The 24350-nt window shown below is 43.8% G+C and overlaps 1 protein-coding gene across 11 annotated transcripts; it reads right to left on the reverse strand.

Annotated features, from left to right (window-relative positions):
- Positions 1 to 3233: 3233 nt before the first annotated feature.
- On the reverse strand, positions 3234 to 23965 carry paqr6 (progestin and adipoQ receptor family member VI). 11 transcript variants are annotated; one of them, XM_061777681.1, is made up of 8 exons: positions 22989 to 23965; positions 17707 to 17950; positions 12978 to 13105; positions 12339 to 12544; positions 9114 to 9240; positions 8004 to 8100; positions 6799 to 6943; positions 3234 to 6265 (listed from the first exon to the last, which is right to left on the reverse strand). In XM_061777681.1, the coding sequence occupies exons 2-8, from the start codon at positions 17935 to 17937 to the stop codon at positions 6015 to 6017; spliced, it is 1185 nt and encodes a 394-aa protein (XP_061633665.1). In that variant the 5' UTR covers positions 17938 to 17950; positions 22989 to 23965; the 3' UTR covers positions 3234 to 6014. The 11 variants fall into 11 exon arrangements, 9 of the variants coding, with proteins under 9 accessions (XP_061633665.1, XP_061633667.1, XP_061633666.1 ...); XM_061777683.1 differs by having other exon boundaries at positions 17707 to 17855; positions 22989 to 23406; XM_061777682.1 differs by lacking the exon at positions 22989 to 23965 and adding an exon at positions 22921 to 22983 and having other exon boundaries at positions 17707 to 17855.
- Between the last annotated feature and the right edge of the window lie 385 nt (positions 23966 to 24350).

A 24350-nucleotide genomic window follows, 5' to 3' on the forward strand; every position in this document is an offset into this window, starting at 1 on the left:
CAAATGAACAGGGAAAAAGGGGAACGTGAAAGTTATTTGTATTGGGAAATTCCCCAATGTTGTCGTAATGCTGGATTTCGCTCTCAGGAAGATGACATTCATGATGTTGCAAACAGAGTTAGATGAGCTTCATCTGGAACGTGCTCAAGGTGCCCATATAAGATCGCGTGCGAAATGGAGAAATGGAAGGAGGAGGGGAAAGAAATTCTTCTTTTTTGTAGTCCAGAGAAGAGTAAGCAGGAGAGGAAGTCTTATGATAAACGGTATCGAAAGCAGAGATGCTGAGTTGATAAAAGAACAGGTTCTCTCATTCTACTCAACTTTATATTCCTCCAATTATTCCGCAGAAGACGCTGATGCATTCTTTGAGAGATTTAAAAGCAATATTCCTTGCATTCATGAATTATTTCAGGATTTGTGTGAGGCAGATTTGAACATTGAGGAATTGGATTCAATCTGTGTGAAAATGGCTCCGAAGAAATCTCCAGGGACAGATGGACTCACAAGTGATTTTTATAGATTTTTTCCTGGGGGGGGTTGAGAGAGTTTTTGTACAAGGCATTGAAGGAATGAATCAGCAATTGATGCAGACAATGAAACAAGGTTTAGTCACGTTCATTTCAAACCGAGGAAGGGCCAAAGATATCTTGATAACCTGAAACCGATAACTTGACTGAATACGGATTATAAAATATTCTCTGGAGCAATTGCTGCTAGGTTGAAGGAGGGCTTAGCCTCTATAATTAGTGAGACTCAATCCGGTTTTTGAAGGAGGAATAAAGGAGGTTCAGGAGGGAGGAGGGATTTATTATATTTCTCGATTTTCACAAGGCGTTCGATTCAGTTGAGCACCTCTTTAAGCCGAGGACTTTAAGATTATTTTGGGTTTGGTGCTAGATTTATTGGCTATATTAGGATGCTTTATAAGGGTATAAATAGTTCTGTAGCTTTAGGAAATGGACATTTAAAAAAAAAATGTTTATATACACACACAGTGATGTGATTTTGTTTTATGTTGGTCACACGTCAATTTCCCATCTTCAAACAAATTTCAATACTTAGGAGAACACAAGGAAACACAAAATGCTGTTTTTAATTGAAGGTTTGTATGATTAAAGGAGGAAAACTATCTAACCCTTCACGGCCCTGTGAAGAAGAAGAAGTGATTGCCCCCCTTGAAAAAAACGGAACATCATTGTGGTTAATCATATCTGACTCATACTCGCCTCCACGCACAGCTTGGGCTCTGGTACCAGTCCTCTCAAGAGGGGTAGGACTCTCTTCCACTCTGGAGTTTCCCACGGTGAGAGGCGCCGAGCAGGTGTGGGTATACTTATTGCCCCCCGGCTCGGCGCCTGTACATTGGTTTCACCCCGGTGGACGAGAGGGTAGCCTCCCTCCGCCTTCGGGCGGGGGGACGGGTCCTGAATGTTGTTTGTGCCTATGCACCATACAGCAGTTCGGAGTACCCACGCTTTTTGGAGTCCTTGGAGGGGGTGCTGGAGAGCGCTCCCGCTGGGGATTCCATCGTTCTGCCGGGGGACTTCAATTCTCACGCGGGCAATGACAGTGAGACCTGGAAGGCCGTGATTGGGAGGGTACGGCCCCCCCGATCAGAACCCGAACGCTGTTCTGTTAATGGACTTCTGTGCTCATCACGGCTTGTCCATAACGAATACCATGTTCGAGCATAAGGGTGTCCACACGTGCACCCGGCACCAGGACACCCTCGGTCGCAGTTCGATCATCGACTTTGCGGTCGTGTCATCGGAATATGGCTCTGTGTGGTAAAGTGATTTTTTTCCCCCCCAATTACTGGTATGTGTGTGTGCTGTTATCGAATGTAATGTTTAATTGAATGAGAATTCATGTTGGCGTAATGATTCAATATAAATATGCATCCATCCATTTTCCTCCGCTTATCCGAGGTCGGGTCGCGGGGGACAGTAGCTTTAGCAGGGACGCCCAGACTTCCCTCTCCCCAGCCACTTCATCCGAGGGCCACCTGGAAGACGTAGTCTCTCCGGCGTGTCCCGGGTCGTCCCCGGGGTCTCCTCCCGGTGGGACGTGCCCAGAACACCTCACCGTCCGGGAGGCATCCGAATCAGATGCCCCGGCCACCTCTTCCGGCTCCTCTCGATGTGAAGGAGCAGCGGCTCTACTCTGAGATCCTCCCGGATGACCGAGTTTCTCACCCTCTCTCTAAGGGAAAGCCCCGGAGACCCTGCGGAGGAAACTCATTTCGGCCGCTCGTATCCGGGATCTCGTTCTTTGGGTCACGACCCGCAGTTCGAATGACTCATTTTGCAATAGTCCGGTGCAATGAGCATTGTGCAAAGGGCGCCGAGACTTCAAGGAGTGGATGCGGTTTAAAGTGACGAGTAGTTCGATAATCTGGGACGATGTCGATTGTGCAAATGTTGCAGATACTCCTCAATCAATGTGCAATTGGTGCTGATGCGACTCTGGCAAGAGTGGCCAGCATCGGTCAACAACAGATAAGCAAATCGTGCAGCGTGGCGAGACGACTGCAGCGAGTTCACCAGTCATGTATCATTGACAACAAAAAACTGCCAGCATTTTGATGAATATTCATATTCTGATAGTATTTTCACATTTGCAGTGGATTAATAAAAGATCTTTATTTAGTTCAGTGTTAATGTCAGAAAATATTTTTCGTATTAGCAATGGAAATTTAATGAACTTTTTTTACTTGTGTTTCACTAAGTGTTTGAATATATTCAGTATTTTTAGGGTATATCGAATTTAGTATAATATTAGCAATGTTTATTTTGTAAAAGGGCACTTTAATTTATTACAGTATATTACAACTTTCTTATTACACTATACTAGTCATTTTTAAAAAAATGTATTTTATTTACATACAGAACATAATTTTTACACTGTGCATTAACTTAAGGTATTAGTGTTCCTACGAGGGATCTTTTAGTACAGTTTTGGTAAAAGATGCAAAGTGTCATTGTTCTATTCGCATTTGTACACTCCTATTTCATGTATTTAAGACTGTATTGGGAGAGTGTTTCTATTTGTAGAAATAGACTAATTCACATTATTTCTTTACCTTGGTAACCTTACTTGGTCAGAGCGTCCGCCTCACAGTTCCGGGGACCGGGGTTCGAATCCCGGCCCCGCCTGTGTGGGGTTTGCATGTTCTCCCCGTGATAATAATCAACTTTGAAGTGTTTTTCCAAACATGAACGGACAACTTGAAATGTTTTTTTTTGTTTTGTTTTTTAAGAAGCTGCATTTATTACACAAATTTAGTGCATCAATGACACAGTATACAAAGCACGTACAGGTCTTTATTTATACATTCGACGTTTTTTTTTTTTTTTTTTTTTTTTTTTTAACTTTCAGAGCATATAAAACATTAAAAAGCACCCATAGTTATTTTCTTGGTTCTTTCCAGTCAAGACATCCCGCAATTAATATTCATATTTATAACACAAATGTATAAGGATACATGCAAGGAGGTAACTGTGATCGAGTCAGAAATATTGACACTAAATGGACTGACCCATTCCATATGTGTAATAATAATAACAACAACAACAACAGTGTTTGTCAAATCTATAAATAATTAGCAAATATTAATACAAAGTGGATTTTTCCGGGAACTTTTTGGCTTTGAATCTGCAAGTTTTGGTTGCAAAGCGTGCTCTAATATGCTCGTTTTGAACTCGGCCGTCACCCGTCTGATTTCTTGAGGCCGATGCCGATATTTGGCAGCGTGAAATTCTGATCTCCGATTATTCGGCCGATGAATTAAAGAAATATGGGAAGAATAGAAAAAAGATTTTTTTTTTTTGGTAGGTGCGTTTCACCTTCTCGGAAAGTGCAGAATACATGCGACGCGTTTCCCAAAGGAATTGTCACGCGTCTTGAAAGCATTTCCTGAGATGCGGTAGCCGGCGTGCGGGCAACTTCCGGCTGGCGCAAAGAACGGGCGACAACGGCTGAAACGATGACAAACGTTAGTTCGGTGTTTACCGAAATTCACGTCTTCTCGTCGACTGACGCGTCACACATTCGAACGACGACGGCAGACGAGAAGAAGTGTCAAATCTTTGCATCTGCGCGCAAACGGCGTCATCTGCGTTTTGCTTGCCGCAAGTGCGAGTGACGCCGCGGTGGCAAAAAGTTATCGAATCGCTCACATAAACTTCGCTTCGAGTCCCAGAAGCGTCGGCGGCGCTTCTGCGAAATAAAAGCGATTCTTCGTTTGGCACTTTTCCAGCGCCCCAAAACATTCGCTCAACAAAGGCAAAATATGAAGTCGGAGTTCAGCGCATGGTCCCGCATTGAGTTTAGGTCATAGGTCAAGGCACTGCTGCAGTTTATTTCCTGTTGGTTAAATGTTAAAAGTCTTAAAGAACAAAAGTTTGGACCAAAATCCCAAAGTAACATGTTGGACTAAAAACCAAAGTAGCTGACGTATTTTCAAGAAAAACAAACAAAGAAACAAACAAAACAACATTATTTTCATTTAACGATTGACTAAAAAAATGTATGTATGAAAAAATAAAACGTCAACAGTGTTTTTTTTAATCGGGATGGCTAAACATTTTAAAAATACCAAATAAGATTTAACCAAAAATTTGAACCCCAAATTATATTTTGTTTCATAATTTCAAACAAACAAAAACAAAACAAAAAACTTCAAAAAAACCTGGGACTACTTCACAAATTATCTGAGTAATTTTTATGCGCTCCTCGACAGTGGAAAAAGACAAAAACACAAATATTGGATTTCATAACCCTGAGAATATATTTCTTAATGTTTCTTAAATTCTTAAAAATCTTAGTTTGGGCCAAAACCCCTAAAGCAAAAATTGTACATTTTCGTGCACATTTTTTTACACAACAATATGTCAAATTCAAATGTTTTAATTCTCCGGGTCTTCAACGAATCGCACATTTGAACGTAAACTCAAGACGGTCGTTTCTCACTGACGTAAACATTCGACATTTGATAAAACAATAAATAGGAAAACGTGTTAGTGGCAAAAGCAGACACCCAAAAGCGGCTCAGTGGCGCCCCCTGGAAAGTTACAAAATGAGCCCCGACAGCAGTTTCACAAATGGACGCACAAATCAAAAACGTCTCACGGACGCCTACCCCGAACGGGACTGCAAGTCGGCCATTTTGGACAAACTCTGATTAGGAAATTGGGCCAATCAGAAGCAGGAATACTAAACTGAAACGATTCGACATTTTGTGCGAATTCCACAGCATGACATCATCGCCGGAAGTTCCACTGGATAATAATTATTATTATTATAACATGAAATCGAAACGTTCTACTCTCGACGGCAAAGACAACAAACTCAGTTGCCGGGGAAACGCAGGAATGACCAATCAATGGAACTCGCTGGCCCCGACTAGTGGATGAGGAGTGTACTGCCGCTTCCAAATAGCCAACATTTCCACCCTGACTTACCAGTGGCCCAAAATGAACACATTTGCAAGAAGAAATATTGAGTATTTTTTTTTTGTATTGTATGCATCACTATTTTTTGATATTCACTTTTATTATGTTTTAAATATTTGCGATGTGTGGATTCCCCTATTTGCTGATGTTTTTTTTGGGAACCTCTCTTTTTCACGGAAGCACTCACCCGCTTGCTCTTTTTTGCTCAAGCTAATCTAAAAGTAGTGCTTTGGCCCCATCTTATGGCATTGAAGCATTTATACACCTTTTAAAGCGGGGCTCAATTATTCATATTGTTCTTACTTTTGACTAGATTGATGAGACTTTTTGGTCAGGGAATGAATTCAACAGCTGCGGGATTCGAAATTGTTGCGCATCAGAATGCGAAAATCCACAAACTGGTCCTTTTTTTTGGGTTTGTTTTTTGACTCAGCAGCACCGACTGGTGGCCAGAAAGTGTACTGGCGGCCAGTCAGTCCAAATGTTTTTCAAGGAGTTTTTTTTTTGTCAACGTTGTCAGGTGCTCCCTGCCACCGGGGGGCAGTTACCTAGGTAACAGACTCACTGGTCTTTGCCGTGGTTAGGCGCCGGTCGCCTCGGCGACCGTCTGAGCAGCGGCGCGACGAAGAGGGCGACGACGCCCAGGTTGAGGACCAGGCCGAGGGCCACGGCGCCGGCCGTGCCGGGCAGGGAGGGCGGCGCCCCCGTGGCCTCTAGCCGCCCCCGGCGGGAGGTCATGTCGCTCAACACCGCCCCCAACTGGAAGTGCGTCGCCACCACCGCGCTCACGTGGAACAGCTGGTGGCTGTGGCCTACACAAACACAAAACAGACATGCAAGATATGTTGTCATCCAAGGTTTGCTTTCACGGGCCATGTCGAAAGATGCGGCAGGCCGGATCTGGCCCCCCCGGGCCTTGAGTTTGACACCTGTGATGACTGTCACGTGTGCCGTCTCCGCCGTGACAGCTTACATGCGTATCTTACACGATGACTGGACGTGACGACGGGCGACTGGTTAGAGCGTCTGCCTCGCAGTTGTGAGGACCGGGGTTCAATCCCCGGCCCCCCCTGTGTGGCATTTGCATGTTCTCCCCGTGCCCGCGTGGCTTTTCTCTGGGCACTCCGGCTTCCTCCCACATCCCAAAAACATGCGTGCTAGGTTGATTGGAGACTCTAAATTGCCCGTAGGTGTCAATGGTTGTTTGTTTCTATGTGCCCTGCGATTGGCTGCCAACCAGTTCAGGGTGTGTCCCGCCTCCTGCCTGAGAGACGCAAACAATGGGGGGGGGGGGGGGGGGGAAATAAAATAAAAAAATTCAAAAAAGGAATTTGGTGGGTCGTACCAAAATAGTCGAAGCGTCCTGGCGCCAGCCTCTCGGGCAGGTGCGAGGTGAACAGGAAGCAGGTGAGGAGGGCGAAGGTCACCTGGTAAAAGTGGCTGAGCAGAGCCTCGCTCGGGCTGCAGCGCCCTCCGCAGCACAGGAGGAGCTACACGTGCGCCAAAACATGAAAAAAAAAAAAGAAAGCGGAAGGCTGTCAACCAAGAAAAATAGCACTTTACTGTGTAGAATCAAAAGAGAATGTAAAGAAACAATACATGTAATTACTGCATGTACTGTATTATGGGTCTGTTGGACGCATGCCTTTAAGGGGCGTGGCCGAGTGAGCGATGTCAGGAGCTGGAGTCTGATTCGCCGCTTGGTCCGCGTGTGAGCGTTTGCGCGCGAGACCTCGTCGACAGCAGCTGCTCGCGAGCGTTTTTTCGAGGTGTCAAACAATTAGTGGAGCGATCGAGGCTGCGCTGACAGTGGACGACGGTTATCGCTTGCGGTCGAACAATCGCCAGTCACGTGTTTAGCTGAAGAGGCTAAAGCTAAAGCTAACGCTATTCGAGCAGCCGATGCTGCGGCGTTTGCTTGCGCAGCGGCACGATGGATGAATAACATCTTGATTGTCAGGATGAACGCTTCACGTGTCCGTGAAAGATTGGCCGCTCGTCTCAACCCGCTCGCGGGTTGCGCGTGTGCGTCCGATACATTCAGGGACTGTCAAAGAAAGTCGGATTTTATAAAGCTCTCGCCACAACATTACCTGTGACACAACTGAAGGTTTTCGAAAAGACATTGCAGAAAACCGTTGCCTCCTCTTTTATTTTGTTTCAAAACTCTCACATATGTAGCAGGTAGCGATCCTGTTGTGTTACGTGAATTGTCGTTGGAGGTGTATCAATTCCGACGGTACCCGAATCAATCATCACCTTGGCGTCGAGGAGAAAAAAATCGGAAGTCGGTCAAGCCCTACTGTTTGCATTCGTATTCAATAAACGGCAACTGCGGCTCCCCTTGCCCGCGTGCCGGGGCATCTCGTGACCTTACTTGCTAACGTTTTTCTTTCGCTTCAGCGAATCTGAAACTCGGGCAACTCAAATTTTGGCTCACAAGACACGGTGAAAAATTGGCAGCCCGTTACTCCTAAAACTAGTAAGTTGGCAGCGTATCACGAAGCAAAATATTCCAAAGAAAGCGGAAAATGTTAGCGTGTGACTTGCCCGGTAGAAGACGGGCAAACTGTCGAAGACGAAGGGCACCGCGAAGGCGAGCGTCCGCAGCACTTTGCTCCTCTGCGGGAAGCGCACCTCCACCAACCTGCCACGGAAACGCACGGCTCGCGTGAGATGCCCGTCGCCCACAACGGGCAACGACCAATTGCCTTTGGAAAATCAAATTCATTTCAACCATGTGACCATTTCAATTATTGCCACTTGGTATTATTCAAATGGCAATAATTGTTTCTCAGGACAAAAAAAAGAAATCAAACATTTCTGAAGTAATATTTGATCAAGTTAAAATGCCCAAATATCTGTCAAAAATGAAGTTGGATGATTTGCAAGATGTTTTGTGCCATTTCTGGATCTGGTTTCCATGAAAACCAACACAAATGCATCTTAGTGTCCGAAGAGTTCTGGTTTTTTGTTGTTTAGCATCTTTCGCAAATGTCAACCCAACTCTCTCTACTGCTAACGACTAACGATGTTGTTGCCATGCAGTTGCCAGGATGAGGCAGCCATTTTGCAATCACACAATAGCAAAGAGCAAGTTGAATGTCGTTATTTCTGAGATGTGAATGAATATTCCTGAATTTGTCGCAGCTATCGGATTACTTTCCAGCATCCCAAAAAAGGGCTTAATCTGATTTTTGGTGTCATTACCGTTATTGATCCAATTATATGAAGATGAGCTATAGGTTGACAAAACCAGTTGACAGCGTGTCCTGGCTGACAGTCACTGCTGACACTAACAACGTAGCTGCCAACAGCAAAAGTTGCGTCAGTGTTGACAACTTTCGCTCGCTAGATTTCTATTCTTCCCGTGGAAGTTGATGCAAGTTAAAAAAAAAAAAAAAGGTTCAAAGATTGTCTGGTATTAGCAGAAAATTAAGCAAAAAGGTAAATAGCATTTTAAAAAAAAATGTTTCTTTTTTTGAGTATTTGATGAGTCATCTCAGGTTTGTGCCAATATTGGCGCAGCGCACATTGCTCGAACCGGTTCCATCCGGCACGAGAGCTCCACATCTATCCGGTTTGGCTCGTTTGGAACGTAGCGACATCCACATAGCTCGGCATAATAATTACAATAAAATGTTTTTTTTTTTTGCTGACCGTGAGTAGCAGGCGAGGCTGGTGCAGAGCAAGCTGTTGCCCACGGCGATGGGCACAAAGTGTCGATGCAGCCAGCCGTTCAGCCAGCCGTCGGGCATCACGTAGCAGCCGTAGCAGATCGCGGTGCCTGGAAAAACAAAACAAAAAGAAGAGGGACGAGTTGGACTGGGGAAGGAGTCGCATGCTGCTTCACCAAGTCAACCCCTCATGTAATAGCACGACGTGGCCAATAGGGGCGACAGTGAGTCTCGGTTCAATCAAATGTAAGACCTCTCCTTCGCCGTTACAAGCAGACAACGATGTTATTGGATATATTCTTCGATTCATCTGGATGCTCCGCTTTTTAAAAACAGATTTGGTTCTAGTTTTTGATACTATACGTCATGGTCTGTGTTTTGGTTTGGGTTGTGTTTAGTTTTGTTTCCTGTGTTCCGTGTTGTTCATATCGCGTGCTAGTTATTGTGTCCACCTGTTCTCGTCAACCTCCTAACCTTGCGTCGACCAATCGGCTCTCTCCGGCCACTGGCGTCTCGTCCGGGTTGTTCGTCGTCGTCTCGTCAATCTGTTTGTATTAAGTTCCCTGGTTTCGTCGTCGTCTGGTGTCATTGTCTCTGTCTGTGCCGCATCGGAGTCGCCAGTTGTCGCTCAGTTATTTCACCAGTCATGTTTTGTTTCCAGTTTTAGGTTCATTTGAGTGTTTGTTACTTTGATTAACAGTTGTGGAACTCTGTTTAGTTAGCTTTTTCCATGTTCCTTGTTTGCCTTTTTTTGGGAATTCAATATTTTTTGGAGACGCCTTGCCTCCCTGCTTCCCTGCACTTGGGTCCTCCACGTTTTTGCCTTGCCTTCCTCGCCTACAAAAACACTAACCGTGACACTACATCTAGTATGACTAATTCCAAATGTCTTAAATACTACTGTAAATTATATGGCATTTTTTATTTTTATTTTTTACAATTTAAGACAAAGATTTGCAGACACTTAAAAACCAATACTGTAAATCCACTTTATTAGGGACACCAGCCAATGACATTCAATCCAAACATAAGAATGAAACAAATATATGCTCAGTTTGTATTGACAGCAACATTTCTAATATTTTGACCCTCCAGTGTTGCTAAATAAGCTAATGATAATGCTAATTAAATTGAGTATTATCATCTTGGCAATATTGGACCCCATCTGATGCTGCATGTGTACCTAATGAAGTGTCCATATGTTATTCTAGAACGTGTAGTATGACGTGCGTTTGTACATTACAGTACGAGTACACACACACACACACACTCGAAATTTCAATCACAACATCAAAGATGTAAAAGCCAATGAAAAATACTCATGAGCTTCCATATGTCAAGTGTATGTGAGGCCCAGCCAAAGCCGTACCAATACAGTCAAATACTAACATACTTTTACTGTAATACTTTACCATATTTATAATTTCATATTTACCGAAGCAAATCGTGGAGAGTCTCTGTCACCGAAACGCACGAGTGGAGTCAGCGAACGGGGCGATCGACCATTGCCAGAAGTCACGCTCTCTCCTCTCTTTTCCAGACAATTGCGCCATGTTTTTGTGGTTCAATAAAAGACTAATAGAGTACAGTACAGTATACGTGAAGCCACGTCATCTGTAGACATTCTGCACTCAATCGCTCGGTGCTCGGCGAAGAGTCGCCAACTTGCAAGTATCAACACAAATCATCAAAATGAAAAATGATACCTCCCAGGAATTCCTCTATTACCATGCCAGAATTTGATACAGTGGACCAAAAAAACTGCAGAGAAAGCAGTTCAGCAGCTGTCTTGACTCAGTACCGTCTGACTTTTTCAAAGCTATTGCCAAGTCTATGCTAGCTGATTTGCAGCAAATAATCAATTGCTCACTTCAGTCAGGCGAGTTTCCTAAAGCTCTCAACGTAGCTGCCATGAAGCCTCAGAACTTTAATGTTGACTATCATAGCTATGCAGATGAAACACAGTTATATCTAGCAGTTTCTCCAGATGACCACAGTTCAATTGAGGTGTTGTGACACGGTCTAAAAAAGATAAATAACTGGATGAACCAAAACCTCCTCCAATTAAACCACAACAAAACAGAGGTAATTGTTTTTGGCAGGTAAGAAAATAGGTTTGCTCTTAGCAAATACCTGGAGTCACTCTCTTTAAATAGCAAAGACCAAGTCCGAAACCTTGGTGTACTGATAAAGATTCCGACCTGACTTTCAACAGTCATATCAAATCAATTACTGAAACTGCCTTCTAGCATCGGAAGAACATATCCAGAGTGAAGGCTTGCATGTGCCAAGCAGAGCAGGAGAAGCTCATCCATGTTTTTATCTCAAGTAGGCTTGACAATTGTAATGGTCTTCTGACTGGATTTCCCCAAAAGAACATTAAACAGCTGCAGCTCATTCAGAACGTTGCAGATCGGATTCTGACCGGAACAAGAGGTCAGAACATATTACTCCAATTCTGAAGTCTCTATACTGGCTTCTAGTCAGCCTTAGAATAGACTTTAAAGTTCTGCTACTGGTCTATAAATCATTTAATGGTTTACACTGGAGGTCCTGAATATATGAAACAAATGCTCGTGGAATATAAAGCCAGTAGGGCTCAGATCTGCAGGACCAGATCAGATAATGGAGCAAACAGTCCAAAGCAAACATGGTGACGCAACATTTAGCTCTTCTGCTACATGCAAATGGAATAAGTTGCCAAAAGAAGGCAAGTCAGTAGGAAGGTTTTTAAAACCAGATTCAAATGTATTTTTCCTCCCCATCACGCTTATGATTAGTTTCAGGATTTCCACTTTTAAATGATCTTTCTTGCACTGTAGGTTTCTTATCTTTATTTATATATATTTTCTTTTTTTTTTTTTTTTTTAAATGTTTTAAACTCTCTTATTTTTAAATGATTTGATTAATGTAAAGCACCTTTAGTTACCTTATGTAGGAAATGCGCTACTGTATATAAATAAATGTGCTTTGCTTCTACAAAATAGCGGTTGATTCATTTGATGATTGCTCATTTCTGGATTAAGCTATGAATTTGGACACTTCTGCGGATTACGTAACGACGTTTTAAGAAGGTGTAGCGACGGACAGACGATCATGACTATCGGACGGATGATCATCACTATCCAAGCTTGTTTGCTTACTAAAACTGTCGACGCGTTCTGTAGAGTCGCTGTTGAGAAGTATTGCGGCGTGCCCGCAGTCTCACCCAGGCTGTAGAGGCTGAGCGCGCCGTAGTCGAGGAAGTAGCAGATGTGGCGCCACTCGGACGACATGGCGCTGAAGGTGTGCGCCGCGCAGGAGGTCAAAGGGTACACGCACACCAGCAGCATGTACGCCAGCAGCGGCCACGTGTAGCAGTCGCTCGCAAAGTTCGTGCCGCGGCACAGCGAGGCCAGCCTCCACACGAAGTACCTGACGCACACACACGTTTGCAGTCAACATCGTTCTTCATCGTTCGTAACCACGCTACAGTGAACCACGAAAAGCCAAATTTGTTCCCCCTTTATTTCTCAATTTTTTTTAAACTTTGTTTTCTTTTTTTATTATTGTCATCTTATCTGAGCAACCTTTTATTGCTCAGTGACTTTTTTTTTTTTTGTCTTTATGCCTCAAAAGTATTCTCTGTCAATTGACTAAGCTCGTGGAATTTTGTAAGATGACGTTAAAAGCTTTGGTTGAACATGTTGGTGTTTAAATATGCAATGTATAATTCTCATTTGTTTTGTTGCTTTGTGTGCTTTGATAGCTTAAATGTGTTCAAAAGTGTGTGGAAGTGGTCAAACTTAACAAAAGAAAGTATTTTCCGACTAGGATTTTGTGAAAGTAGGAGTTGTCGAATCGGCACCATGTCGGCAGGAAGTGCGTCCAGATGTTGACGGTCTCGTTGTTCAAGCGGAAGCAGCTGAGCACGCAGTCCAGCGCCGAGCTCTGCGGGTGGCGGTAGCCGGTCAGGATGCCGTCCTCGCGGAACACCTGACGGGCAAACACCACCGTCGTCACTACGGACGCCCGCTTCAGCATCCCGCAAAGTGGCCCACTTCTCGTTCAATTCCAAACATGGGTCACTGGGACTGTTTTCTGCATCATCTACGTCCAATTGTGCCAAAAACGTAGGATAGGTTCCCATGAGACATCCACGAACAGGTGAATCCAAATACGAAAGGGAACACTGTCATATCTGTCGCGTCTCGCCCAAAAAGGGAACACCATTTTTTGTTGTTACGTAGCTTTAACTCCGTGACTGACAGCCATTTTCAATCGCCAACCAAAGGTTGTTCCGAGCTTTTTGAGCTTCAAGGGCCCGTCTCACTGACGGAGACATCGCCGAGACCACCGAGAGCGATCAGTCGCGGGCACCACGAGAGACACGAGAGAGCAAAATATTGCTTGCGCGCTCACCAGGAAGACGTCTCCACACACCGTGACAAGCAATTCACCTGGAAGCCGCTCATATGCAGTGGGGCAGAAAAGTATTTAGTCAGCCACCAATTGCGCAAGTTCTCCCACTTACAACCCCAATTCCACTGAAGTTGGGACGTTGTGTTAAACAAATACAAACAGAATACAATCATTTGCAAATCATCTTCAAGCTACGTTTAATTGAATACACTACAAAGACAAGATATTTCATGTTGATTGTTTTTAGCCAATAATCAACTTAAGAATTTTATGGCTGCGACAGGTGGCAAAAACTGCCGAAAAGATTGTCGGTACCCCCCCTACCCACACTTGAGGACCTGCACGCTGCCAGAACTAAGACAAGCGCGTGCAAAATCCTCTCGGAGCCTCCGCATCCCGGTCACCGGCTCTTCCGGCTCCTTCCCTCAGGGAGGCGCTACCGATCAATGCAAACTAGAACTAGCAGACTTCCCAACAGCTTCTTCCCTCTTGCCATCAACATCTTAAACCGCTAACTTACAATTCCATTGCAACATGCTGCCAATTTCTTTTGTCTGAGTTTGTTGTCACATTTCTGTGGGGCCAATGATACATTACTGGTGCACTCACTGTTGTCGTCTCGCCACGCTGCACTATTTGCATATCTGTTGTTGACCAATACTGGCCACTCATGCCAGAGTAGCATCTGCTCCACTTGCACACTGACTGAGGACTATCTGCAACATTTGCACAATCGACATTGTCCCAGATGATCGCGCTCCTCGTCACTTTAAACTGCATACATTCCTTGAAGTCTCGGTGCCCTTTGCACAATGGTCATTGCACCGGACTATTGCTATATTAGTCATTCCAACTGCTCTAAGTGCGAGAGGACTCTGCATCTTTTGCACAATTGTCAAAAATAAATAAATAAATGGTACCGGCATTACGAGATACCTAGCAACATTTTATTGCTGTGACTGTGACTTTATGTCTCAAAAGTGTTTGTTGTCAATTGACTGTCTGTTGGGCCTTTGCAGCCGTGGCCCAATGGTTAAGATCATCACCTGCCACCGTGGGGGACCTAGGTTCAAGACCCCGACTGGACCATCTGCCACTGATACCCCGAAATGCTCCCCGGGCGCTTCAGCTGCCCCCTGCTCCAGTGTGTTCCACTAACATGTGTATGTGTTCACTGTGATGGGTAAAATGCGGAGAACAAATTTCACGTGCATGCATGCATGCATGTTCATGACAATTAAAGGTGATTCTTCTTCTTCTTGTCGTACTAGAGCGGCTCCAACTACCGCAGTCAAATTCCTTGTGTGTTTTTTGGACATACTTGGCAAAATAAAGAGGATTCTGATGTTTACCACTGTGTTACATCACCTTTTCTTTGAACAACATTCAATAAACGTTCGGGAACTGACGACACTAATTGTTGAAGCTTTGTAGGTGGAATTCTTTCCCATTCTTGCTCGATGTACAACTTCAGCTGTTCAACAGTCCGGAGTCTCCGTTGTCGTATTTTACGCTTCCTACTGCGCCACACATTTTCAATGGGAGACAGGTCTGGACTGCAGGCAGGCCAGTCTAGTACCCGCACTCTTTTACTACGAAGCCACGCTGTTGTAACACGTGGTTTGGCATTGTCTTGCTGAAATAAGCAGGGGCGTCCATGAAAAAGACGTTGCTTGGATGGCAGCATGTTTCTCCAAAACCTGTATGTACCTTTCAGCATTAATGGTGCCTTCACAGATGTGCAAGTTACCCATGGGCATTCAATGTTGGCTTTGGGCCTTGCCGCTTCCATGCAGTGATTTCTCCAGATTCGCTGAACCTTTTGATGATATTATGGACCGCAGATGATGAAAGCCTTAAATTCCTTGCAATTGTACGTTGAGAAACATTGTTCTTAAACTATTGGACAATATATTTACCCACGCACTTGTTGACAAAGAGGTGAACCTCGCCCCATCTCTGCTTGTGAATGACTGAGCAATTGAGGGAAGCTCCTTTTCTAGCCAATCACGGCACCCATCTGTTCCCCTGTGGGATGTTCCAAACAGGGGTTTGATGAGCATTCCTCAACCTTCTCCTCAACTTTTTTTGCCACCTGTCCCAGCTTTTTTGGAACCTGTGGCAGCCATAAAATTTGAAGTTCATGATTATTTGCTAAAAACCATCAAGTTTATCATTTTGAACATTAAATATCTTGTCTTTGTAGTGTATTCAATTAAATATAGGTTGAACATGATTTGCAAATCATTGTATTCTGTTTGTATTTATGTTTAACACATGATGTCGTCCCAACTTCAGTGGAATTGGGGTTGTAAAAAGATGGGAGAGGCCTGTAATTTTCATCATGGGTATACGTCACCTATGGGAGACAAAATAAGAAAAAAGAAAAAACATCCAGAAAATCACATTGTTTGATTTGGAAAGAATTTAATAGCAAATTATGGTGGAAAATAAGTATTTGGGCAGTAACAAAAGTTCATCTCAATAGTTATATACCCTTTGTTGGCAATTACAGAGGTCAAACATTTTCTGTAAGTCTTCACAAGGTTTTCACACACTTTTGCTGGTATTTTGGCCTATTCCTCCATGCAGATCTCTATAGCAGTGATGTTTCGGGGCTGTCGTTGGGCAACACAGACTTTCAACTCCCTCCAAAGATTTTCTATGGGGTTGAGATCTGGAGCCTGGCTAAGTCACTCCAGGACCTTGAAATGCTTCTTACAAAGCCACTCCTTGGTTGCCCGGGCGGTGTGTTTGGAGACCCAGCCACGTTTCATCTTCAATGCCCTCGCTGATGGAAGGAGGTTTTCCCTCAAAATCTCACCATACATGGCCCCCTTCATTCTTTCCTTGACACGGATCTGTCGTCCTGGTCCCTTTGCAGAAAAGCAGCCCCAAAGCATGATGTTTCCACCCCCATGCTTCACAGTTGGTCCGGTGTTCTTTGGATGCAACTCAGCATTCTTCCTCCTCCAAACACGACAAGTTGAGTTTTTACCAAAATGTTCCATTTTGGTTTCATCTGACCATATGACATTCTCCCAATCCTCTTCTGGATCATCTAAATGCTCTTTAGCAAACTTCAGACGGGCCTGGACATGTACTGGCTTAAGCAGGGGACACGTCTGACACTGCAGGATTTGAGTCCCTGACGGCATAGTGTGTTACTGATGGTAGGCTTTGTTACTTCAGTCGCAGCTCTCTGCAGGTTATTCACTAGTCCCCCCTCCCCCGTGTGGTTCTGGGATGTTTGCTCACTGTTCTTGTAATCATTTTCGGGGTGAGATCTTGCGTGGAGCCCCAGACCGAGGGAGATTATCAGCGGTCTTGTATGTCTTCCATTTTCTGACCAAACACTTATTTTCCACCATAATTTGCTAATAAATTCTTAAAAAATCAAACGATGTGATTTTCTGGATTTTCTTTTTCTCATTTTGTCTCTCATAGGTGAGGTTTACCTATGTTGAAAATTGCAGGCCTCTCTCCATCTTTTTAAGTGGGAGAACTTGCACAATTGGTGGCTGACAATACTTTTTTTTTGCCCCACCGTATGCCTATATACACTATACATATATTCTTTAAATAAATATATAACATGTATTATGCATGTTTGTGTGTGCGTGCAGTGTCAAATGTCATGAAAACGCTTTAACGTCCATAAAATCCAAAATATTGGTATTGTTCTGATATTGCCAGAGGTTGAAGTGGGCATAAGGAAAGATGTCCACATACATTTTGATGACGACTGATTGTGACATTAAGATTTGTCTCAATCGGGAGCGTTTAGAGGAGTCGCCAAAAGGTCTCCAATGGAATCCATTTCACCGCGACTCCTCTGCGACACGGCTAGTCTCCAGGAGACGTCACAGAGACGTCACCGGCGGACACTCTAAAACTAAAACTAAAGGGGGCGTTTTAAGTTCCAACCTGACACCATTTTCTGTCCATTATATTCAAAGTTCGTTGTTCCGGGTCAGTTAAATCAAGTTTTTGAAAAACTGAAAGCTGGGAAATAGCCTCCTCCAGGGCTGCCCGCTGAAAAACATACTTGACGAATATGTTCGTTGATGGCAGTAAACGTTGACCGAGATAAGCCTCCACGGCAGTGAAGGAGTTAATTACGGGGGAAAACATTTATTGAGTGACATGAGAAGGACAAACGCTAAGGAGCTCACCTTGGGCACCTGGTGGACGTCAAAGAGCGGCGGGAGTTCAACGCCCAGTACGGCGGCCGGCGACCCGACGGCGGCACAGCCCCGCCGGCAAACTTCCCCGAGGCGGGCGGCGCCCCGCCGGCAGATGAGCAGCCAGACGGGGTGAAACACTGCAACACGGGAGAAGTCGCCGTTACATGCCAGCTTTCCAGGTACAAGTATCCTCTTGTACTCACGAGTAGGACAATTCATCGCTCTAGTACAACTACATCAGACAGACAGACAGACAGATTAGTCATCCGTCCATCACAGTCTGTTTGGTGCTGCCACAAAAAAGGACAAACGCCGACTGCAACGGACAATCAGGACTTCCGGAAAAATCGTCAGTAGCCCCCTATCTACCCTTAAAGACTTGCACGCTGCCAGAACTAAGACAGGAGCATGCAAAAGCCTCTTGGAGCCTCCACATCCCGGTCGCCGCCTCTTCCAGCTCCTTCCCTCGGGTCGGGGCGATCGATCAATGCAAACTAAAACAAGCAGACAATTCCACCAGCTTCTTCCCTGTGGCCATTAACTTATTAAACGGTTAATGTTGCAATTCCGTTGCAACATGCTGCCAATTTTGTCTTGACTTTGTTGTCACATTTCTGTCGGGCCAATTCTATATTACTGGTGCACTCACTCGCCACGCTGCACTATTCAAAAGTATTTTCTCTCAATTGGCCGTCTGTCGTCGTATGCGAGCGGCTCCAACTACCGGAGACAAATTCTTTGTGTGTTTTTCAAATAAAGAGGATTCCGATTCTGTCAAAACGACATTTTAAAGGCATCGTACATCGTCCCCCGTCCCCCCCCCCCCCCCTTTTGTAATTGAAATGAACAAATCCCAATTTGAATGAAGTCGGGATGTTGTGAAAAACAAATCAAAACAAAACAATTATTCACAAACCCTCTTTAACCTATATTCTTCATAGGTTTGTGCGTGCTGTACGAATGATTAATAATCAAGAAAATAGAGGACGTCAAAATCGCGTAGCGACGGGGGCCGAGTCTGTGTGTGAGCCTCTCTGAGCCCGGCCCCCCCCTCCCCCCCTCAACCCACCCCACATCTTGTCCTGGTTCTGGTTGCGACCTCTTTGTCGGCGACAAAGTCATCTTTGTGTGGACGCACAAGCCACTGCATTGACAACACAAACAAAATGCGGGCCGGTCGGGGATGAGGAATTTGAATGTCGTGAAGTCCTGCGTGACTGAATTTGAATCGAGCCCTTTGAAATGTTTTTATGCAAAGTTATTTGACTGCTGCTTAAAAATACGCAAAGCATTTTAGACTCGACTTAACTGACATCCTTTCAATACAACAATGATCGAAACATCTTTTGCTTTTTCGTGACGGCAGCACAGATGTTCACAGGAAATGGCAAAGGTGGAAGAGTGTGACGACAACCGTTTGACAAAAATGAAAAAGGAAAGTGCTACACAAAAATAAAAAGGCACAAATGAACTAAAATGATCATATCGCTGTCTTAATCTTTAGCTTTTTTTTTTTTTTTTTTGGTAATGTCACCACAGAAGGGCAAAAAGTGTGACGACAACCACAGACCAGGAAACAAAATTGAACAAATCTTCGTTTTGCACACTTAACGAAGGTTTTAAAACGACGTTATTTCCTATGGAAAAAAACAAACAAACAAACGTTCGGTCGTGTAGCTCGCCGAGCGACATTCCAAAGTCGCGCCTGTCCGACAAGACACGGCACGTCGCTTCAGTCAGAAACATTCAACGTCAAAAGTTGATATCAAGAAAAAAATCTATACATTGGTTAGGATGATTTTTTTATTATTTTTTTTTTTTTTTTGCAAAAGGCATAATTACAAATGAAACTTGTATTTTTGAGAAAAGGTGTAATTTTGGAGACATTTTTTTTTTTTTACTTTTTTTAGTTGGCTATTTGAGATTGTTTGTTTACCTACTTATTTTTTTATTGTATATATTTATATAATTATTCATATTTTATTTATTTGATTATTTTATTTATTATTTATATTTAATTTCCAAATCAAACTCTTTGTGAAAGTATTTTTTTAAAGTTGTATAAAAGGGTCATATTTTAGTGAAAAGTTCTTTTGGTTTTTTTTAAGAAAAAGTTCTATTTTTTGGAGACTAAATGTTTTGAGACAAACATTTTATATTCCAAGAAAAATTGTGTAAAATGTACTTTCAAAAAGTCCCCTATTTTTTAAGTTCTCTATTGTTGAGGGAAAAGAGTTGTACATTTGTTAGTAAGTCAATACACATCTTACAATAGTCCGGTATTTTTCAAGTTGTATTTTTGATGTTTGAGTTAAGTTTGAGATACTTCCCCCCCCCCCCACCCTCGAAAAAGAGAGGGCTTATATTTGACAAAAAGGTGTGACGAGCTTTTTTTCTGCTTTCCGGCCAGCACGAGATCAACGTTGTGCCTTCTTCCAAAACGAGAAATGCACAACACCTCCCGCCGCCAATCGCGCGCTTCTTTTTTTGACCGTACTATCTATCTATGTTCTAAATTGTATTTATCTCCAAAAGAGAATTCGATAGAGTTTCATCTCCATGCGGCTCCGGAAGAGATTTCTACCGCGTTTGGCTCCAACACTACTCTCGGTGCATTTCCGATAACGAGGCGGAGAAAAACATCGAAAGGGGCGCGCGGTCGAGCGAGTTCCTCTTTCGGGCGTGTTTGCGTAAAAGGTGTTCCTGCTCACCTGCGACCACGCGTGTTGACATTTCCCCCACGAAAGTTGCGACGTGTTCCGCAAACGCAGCCCGCCCAGTGCTCCTCAAAGGTCGACCGGCTACACCTCGCGACGTCCCAAATTCATTCATCTTGCCGCCAAACGAACAAACGAAGTCGAGGGTTTTTCTAATCCAACACTTTTCACAGAGAACACTCACAAAGTGTTAAAATGACCAAAAATATGTCCGCTCCGTATATTTAGATCATTTGTAGATTGAAGGCGGAACAGTGACCGACTGGTTAGAGAGTCTGCCTCACAGTTCTGAGGACCGGGGTTCAATCCCCGGCCCCGCCTGTGTGGAGTTTGCATCTTCTCCCCGCGCCTGGGTGGGTTTTCTCCGGGCGCTCCGGTTTCCTCCCACATCCCAAAAACATGCACACTAGGTTAATTGAGGACTCGAAATTGCCCGTAGGTGTGAATGTGAGTACGAATGGTTGTTTGTTTCTATGTGCCCTGCGATTGGCTGGCGGCCGGTTCAGGGTGAACCCCGCCTCCTGCCCGATGATAGCTGGGATGGGCGCCGGCACGGCCGCGACCCGCGTGACGAGAAGCGGTGAAGAAAATGGATGGAGATTGAAGGTTATTTAGCACAGTGGAAAAACCCAAATGTATTTCTTTTTTTAATGAATAAATCATAAAATTGAGAAAATTTAAAAACCAACGCATAACTGAAAATAATTGATTCACATTCAAAGAGCAAAAAAGTTGTAGATGATATTTTTTGGGGGGGAGGAGAGGGTCATGTGGGGGAAACATTTTATATTCTTGCAAACAACTTTGTAGTATATTTCTGAGTCTTGTTTGAGAAAAAAGTATTTCCAAAAATAGGCTGTATATGTTCAAAAAACATATTTTGGAGAGAAGGGTGTATATCTTATGGGGGAGAAAAAATAAATAAAATAAATCATAGTGAAGAAAGTTAATACAGGGAAAAGACACTATATATTTTTGTGGAAACATTTTCCAGAAAGTTGTTTGAGACGTTTGAGAAAAAAATATGGGAAGACCAATACATTTGCTTGAAGTTGAATAAAGTTGGACATTTTTGAAAACACAAAATCTGTACACTTCTAACAAATAACAAAAGTGTGCATAAAATTACCAAGAAAGTTGCAGTTTGAGGAAAAAGTCAAGAAAAAAGTTGTACAGTTTCAGAAAACAAGTCGAGTTAAAAGAAAAGAATATTAGAGACGAAAACCCGATCGATGCGTCGTGGGTTATTTTTTGTCCGCGCATTCGCGAAACACTAATGGAACGACTCGATCGCGATTGCATCAGCGCGGCAGCTGTTCCAAAGCAATTGGAGCAAAAATCTCAAGACTCATCGACAAGTGCCAATAATGGCGGTGCAACATTTCATCCGTTCATTGACAACTAACTGATTATGAAAAATAAACTGACAACTATTTGGATCATCGATTGATCGTTGAGAGACCTTGTTGAACTTCAAATTGTCCAAAGCGGAAAAACTCCAGCGTGTCGACAGGAAATATTTTCTGAGTTCTGTAGTCCTCCATTATGTTTGTCTTTTTCTTTTCAAAATAAGACATTTGCAAAAATCTGCTTTTACTTTGGAAAACAATCATCGACATTTTTGCCGATTTCCTGATGGCCGCTACGGACCAAACCAGGAACTGAATAGTAATCAATTTATGTTTGTGCATTTTCTGTTTTGTCAATTAGAAATCACGTCTTGCTTTTAATAAAGGGATGGAAATTGAAAAAAAAACATTTTTTTCCTGATTTATCTGATTCATTGAAAAATAATTGACAGCTCAATCAATTAAAACAGTGATTTTCAAAGTATGGTAAGGGTACTAGTGGTCCCTCTAGTGGTATGCAAAAGAATTTAAAAATGAGAAAGAAAACAAAAGTACAATTCAGTAGTATTTAACGTCTAATATTTAAAACGTTTTTTTTGCGCAATACAATTTAATCTCATCTTTAGTTAAGTATATTTGTTTTATTTGCCGATATAGAAGCACAGTGTTCATTAAACTGCGTATTGCTAGAGTGGCTTACAATAATATTAAATGCACCCCTGAGGAATGAAACCTCTGTGTTGTGTTTGAGGAACACTTGGACCTATGACACTACTGTATTTCAACGTTGGTCATGATTGTGGGACTTGGTGTCAAAAGCTCGAGAAACGCTGGATTCTCATCAACGTTCGCTGCAGCCAAAATCACTCAAACAATCAGCAACATTCACGACAAGAACAATCAACAAGTACGACAAAAATGACGTCACGACGAGAGCTTCAACGAAACTGCAAACGCGGACGGATTCCATTTGTCACGTGAGTCGTGTAAAAAGTGAGTCCACGACCATTCTAGGTAGGCGCACGCGCACACGCGCGCGCAGCCGTCACTAAGTTTGGACGACTTTCCACCAAGACTCAAAAAGCAGAGCAAATGAACATTTTGCCGAAGAAAAGGATCAGGGAAAGAAACTCAACACAAAAAGTGAGAAGAGCCAATCACCACCATCATCATCATCATCTTCGTCAGTTGCGCGTGCACTTACCGCGGCTGTCGGCCATCAAGGCGTGACGTGAAAAGCAGCTTCTTCAGTCTCCGTCGTTGCGTCTCGTCGCAGTTTGGCCCCGCCCCCGTCGACCAATGGGAAGCGAGTTCCGCGCCACGTGTTGCCAGCAGCAGGGCGGTGGCGGCAACATTACCCACGTGCGTGCGTGCGCGCGCCTGGCGAAGACGTGCGCGCGTACGCCTTCGTGGAATTCCACGTTTGTGGCTGGCGACGTCACGACTACGGCGGGAGGGATGGACCGCAAAGGCGCGTGGAAAGGGGTGACGTCACAGCAGCGGCGACTGATGCTACACTGGGGAAAAAACTGCATACATTTAAGTTGAACTGATACATCGCATTTCATATTCTTTTTTATAGTCAAATTTCTTGTTGCGTACCTTTCACTGACAATGACAATAAAGCGATTGTGATTCAAATGTTGTTGTTTTTTTAATTTATTGATTGTTGTTAATTGAGCTGGTCAATCCATGCAAAGAATCTCTGTGCGGGAGAAAAATCTCTCAAACAGATTGACATCTGATTTCAATGTATTTTTAATCTCTCAATTTTACTGGACTGGGTGTTGCTGCACGTAAAACAATAGCGGGAGCAAAATAGTGACCGACTTGGGAGTCATAACATGAAGTGTGCATGGAATTATTTTCAGAGGAAGTTCTGTTGTGTCAAGGAAAGGAAACATTTTCATCGGAGCAGATAAAGGCGGCCAATCGGAAAGATTCAGTTGACCTAATTCCGTGTTTGGAAGAGAGTCAAAGAATGAAACTGATCTTTCATGAACTCAGATCCTCTGCCGTTTCATTGGTGGATTCCAGGATCCATAGTCTAGTCACTTATTTGTGACTATTTATGCTTCCAACATAGTGACATTCAATCTGGCAAACAAGGGTCCCCGAGTGCCAGCCCCACTTCCCAGAGTTTCATCCCTCCCACATCGACATCGCAGGTGCGCGTTCCCGAGACCAAAGCAGAACCGAGCGCACCGTTCCAGTCCGACCTCTCTGGGTTCTTTGGACGCTGCTGTCCGCCTCCAAAACTAACACCGGTCAGATCTTCACACAGACTGAAGTGTTGACCGGCCGTGTTTGGGTCCAGAATCGCGGGACTGAAGGAGACCGTCTCCTTCCTTCGCTAACACACGGTGAACTTGAGGTTGCCCACGTGTTTCCCAATTGGAGCTGCTCGGGCTTGTCAGGCAGCCCTTGGATACTGATCATTGCAGTCTGGTGGAAGTCCTCCACCCCAGTTCTTTTTTCATTTATGTTTAACTTCATTGGAATCGGAGTTGTATATTGATGCTGTATAAAGTCCTAGTTCTACAGGATTATGAGGAAGTCGAGAGAG

The sequence above is a fragment of the Phyllopteryx taeniolatus genome, chromosome 6 (genome assembly GCF_024500385.1).
Source record: "Phyllopteryx taeniolatus isolate TA_2022b chromosome 6, UOR_Ptae_1.2, whole genome shotgun sequence".
Taxonomy (NCBI): domain Eukaryota; kingdom Metazoa; phylum Chordata; class Actinopteri; order Syngnathiformes; family Syngnathidae; genus Phyllopteryx; species Phyllopteryx taeniolatus.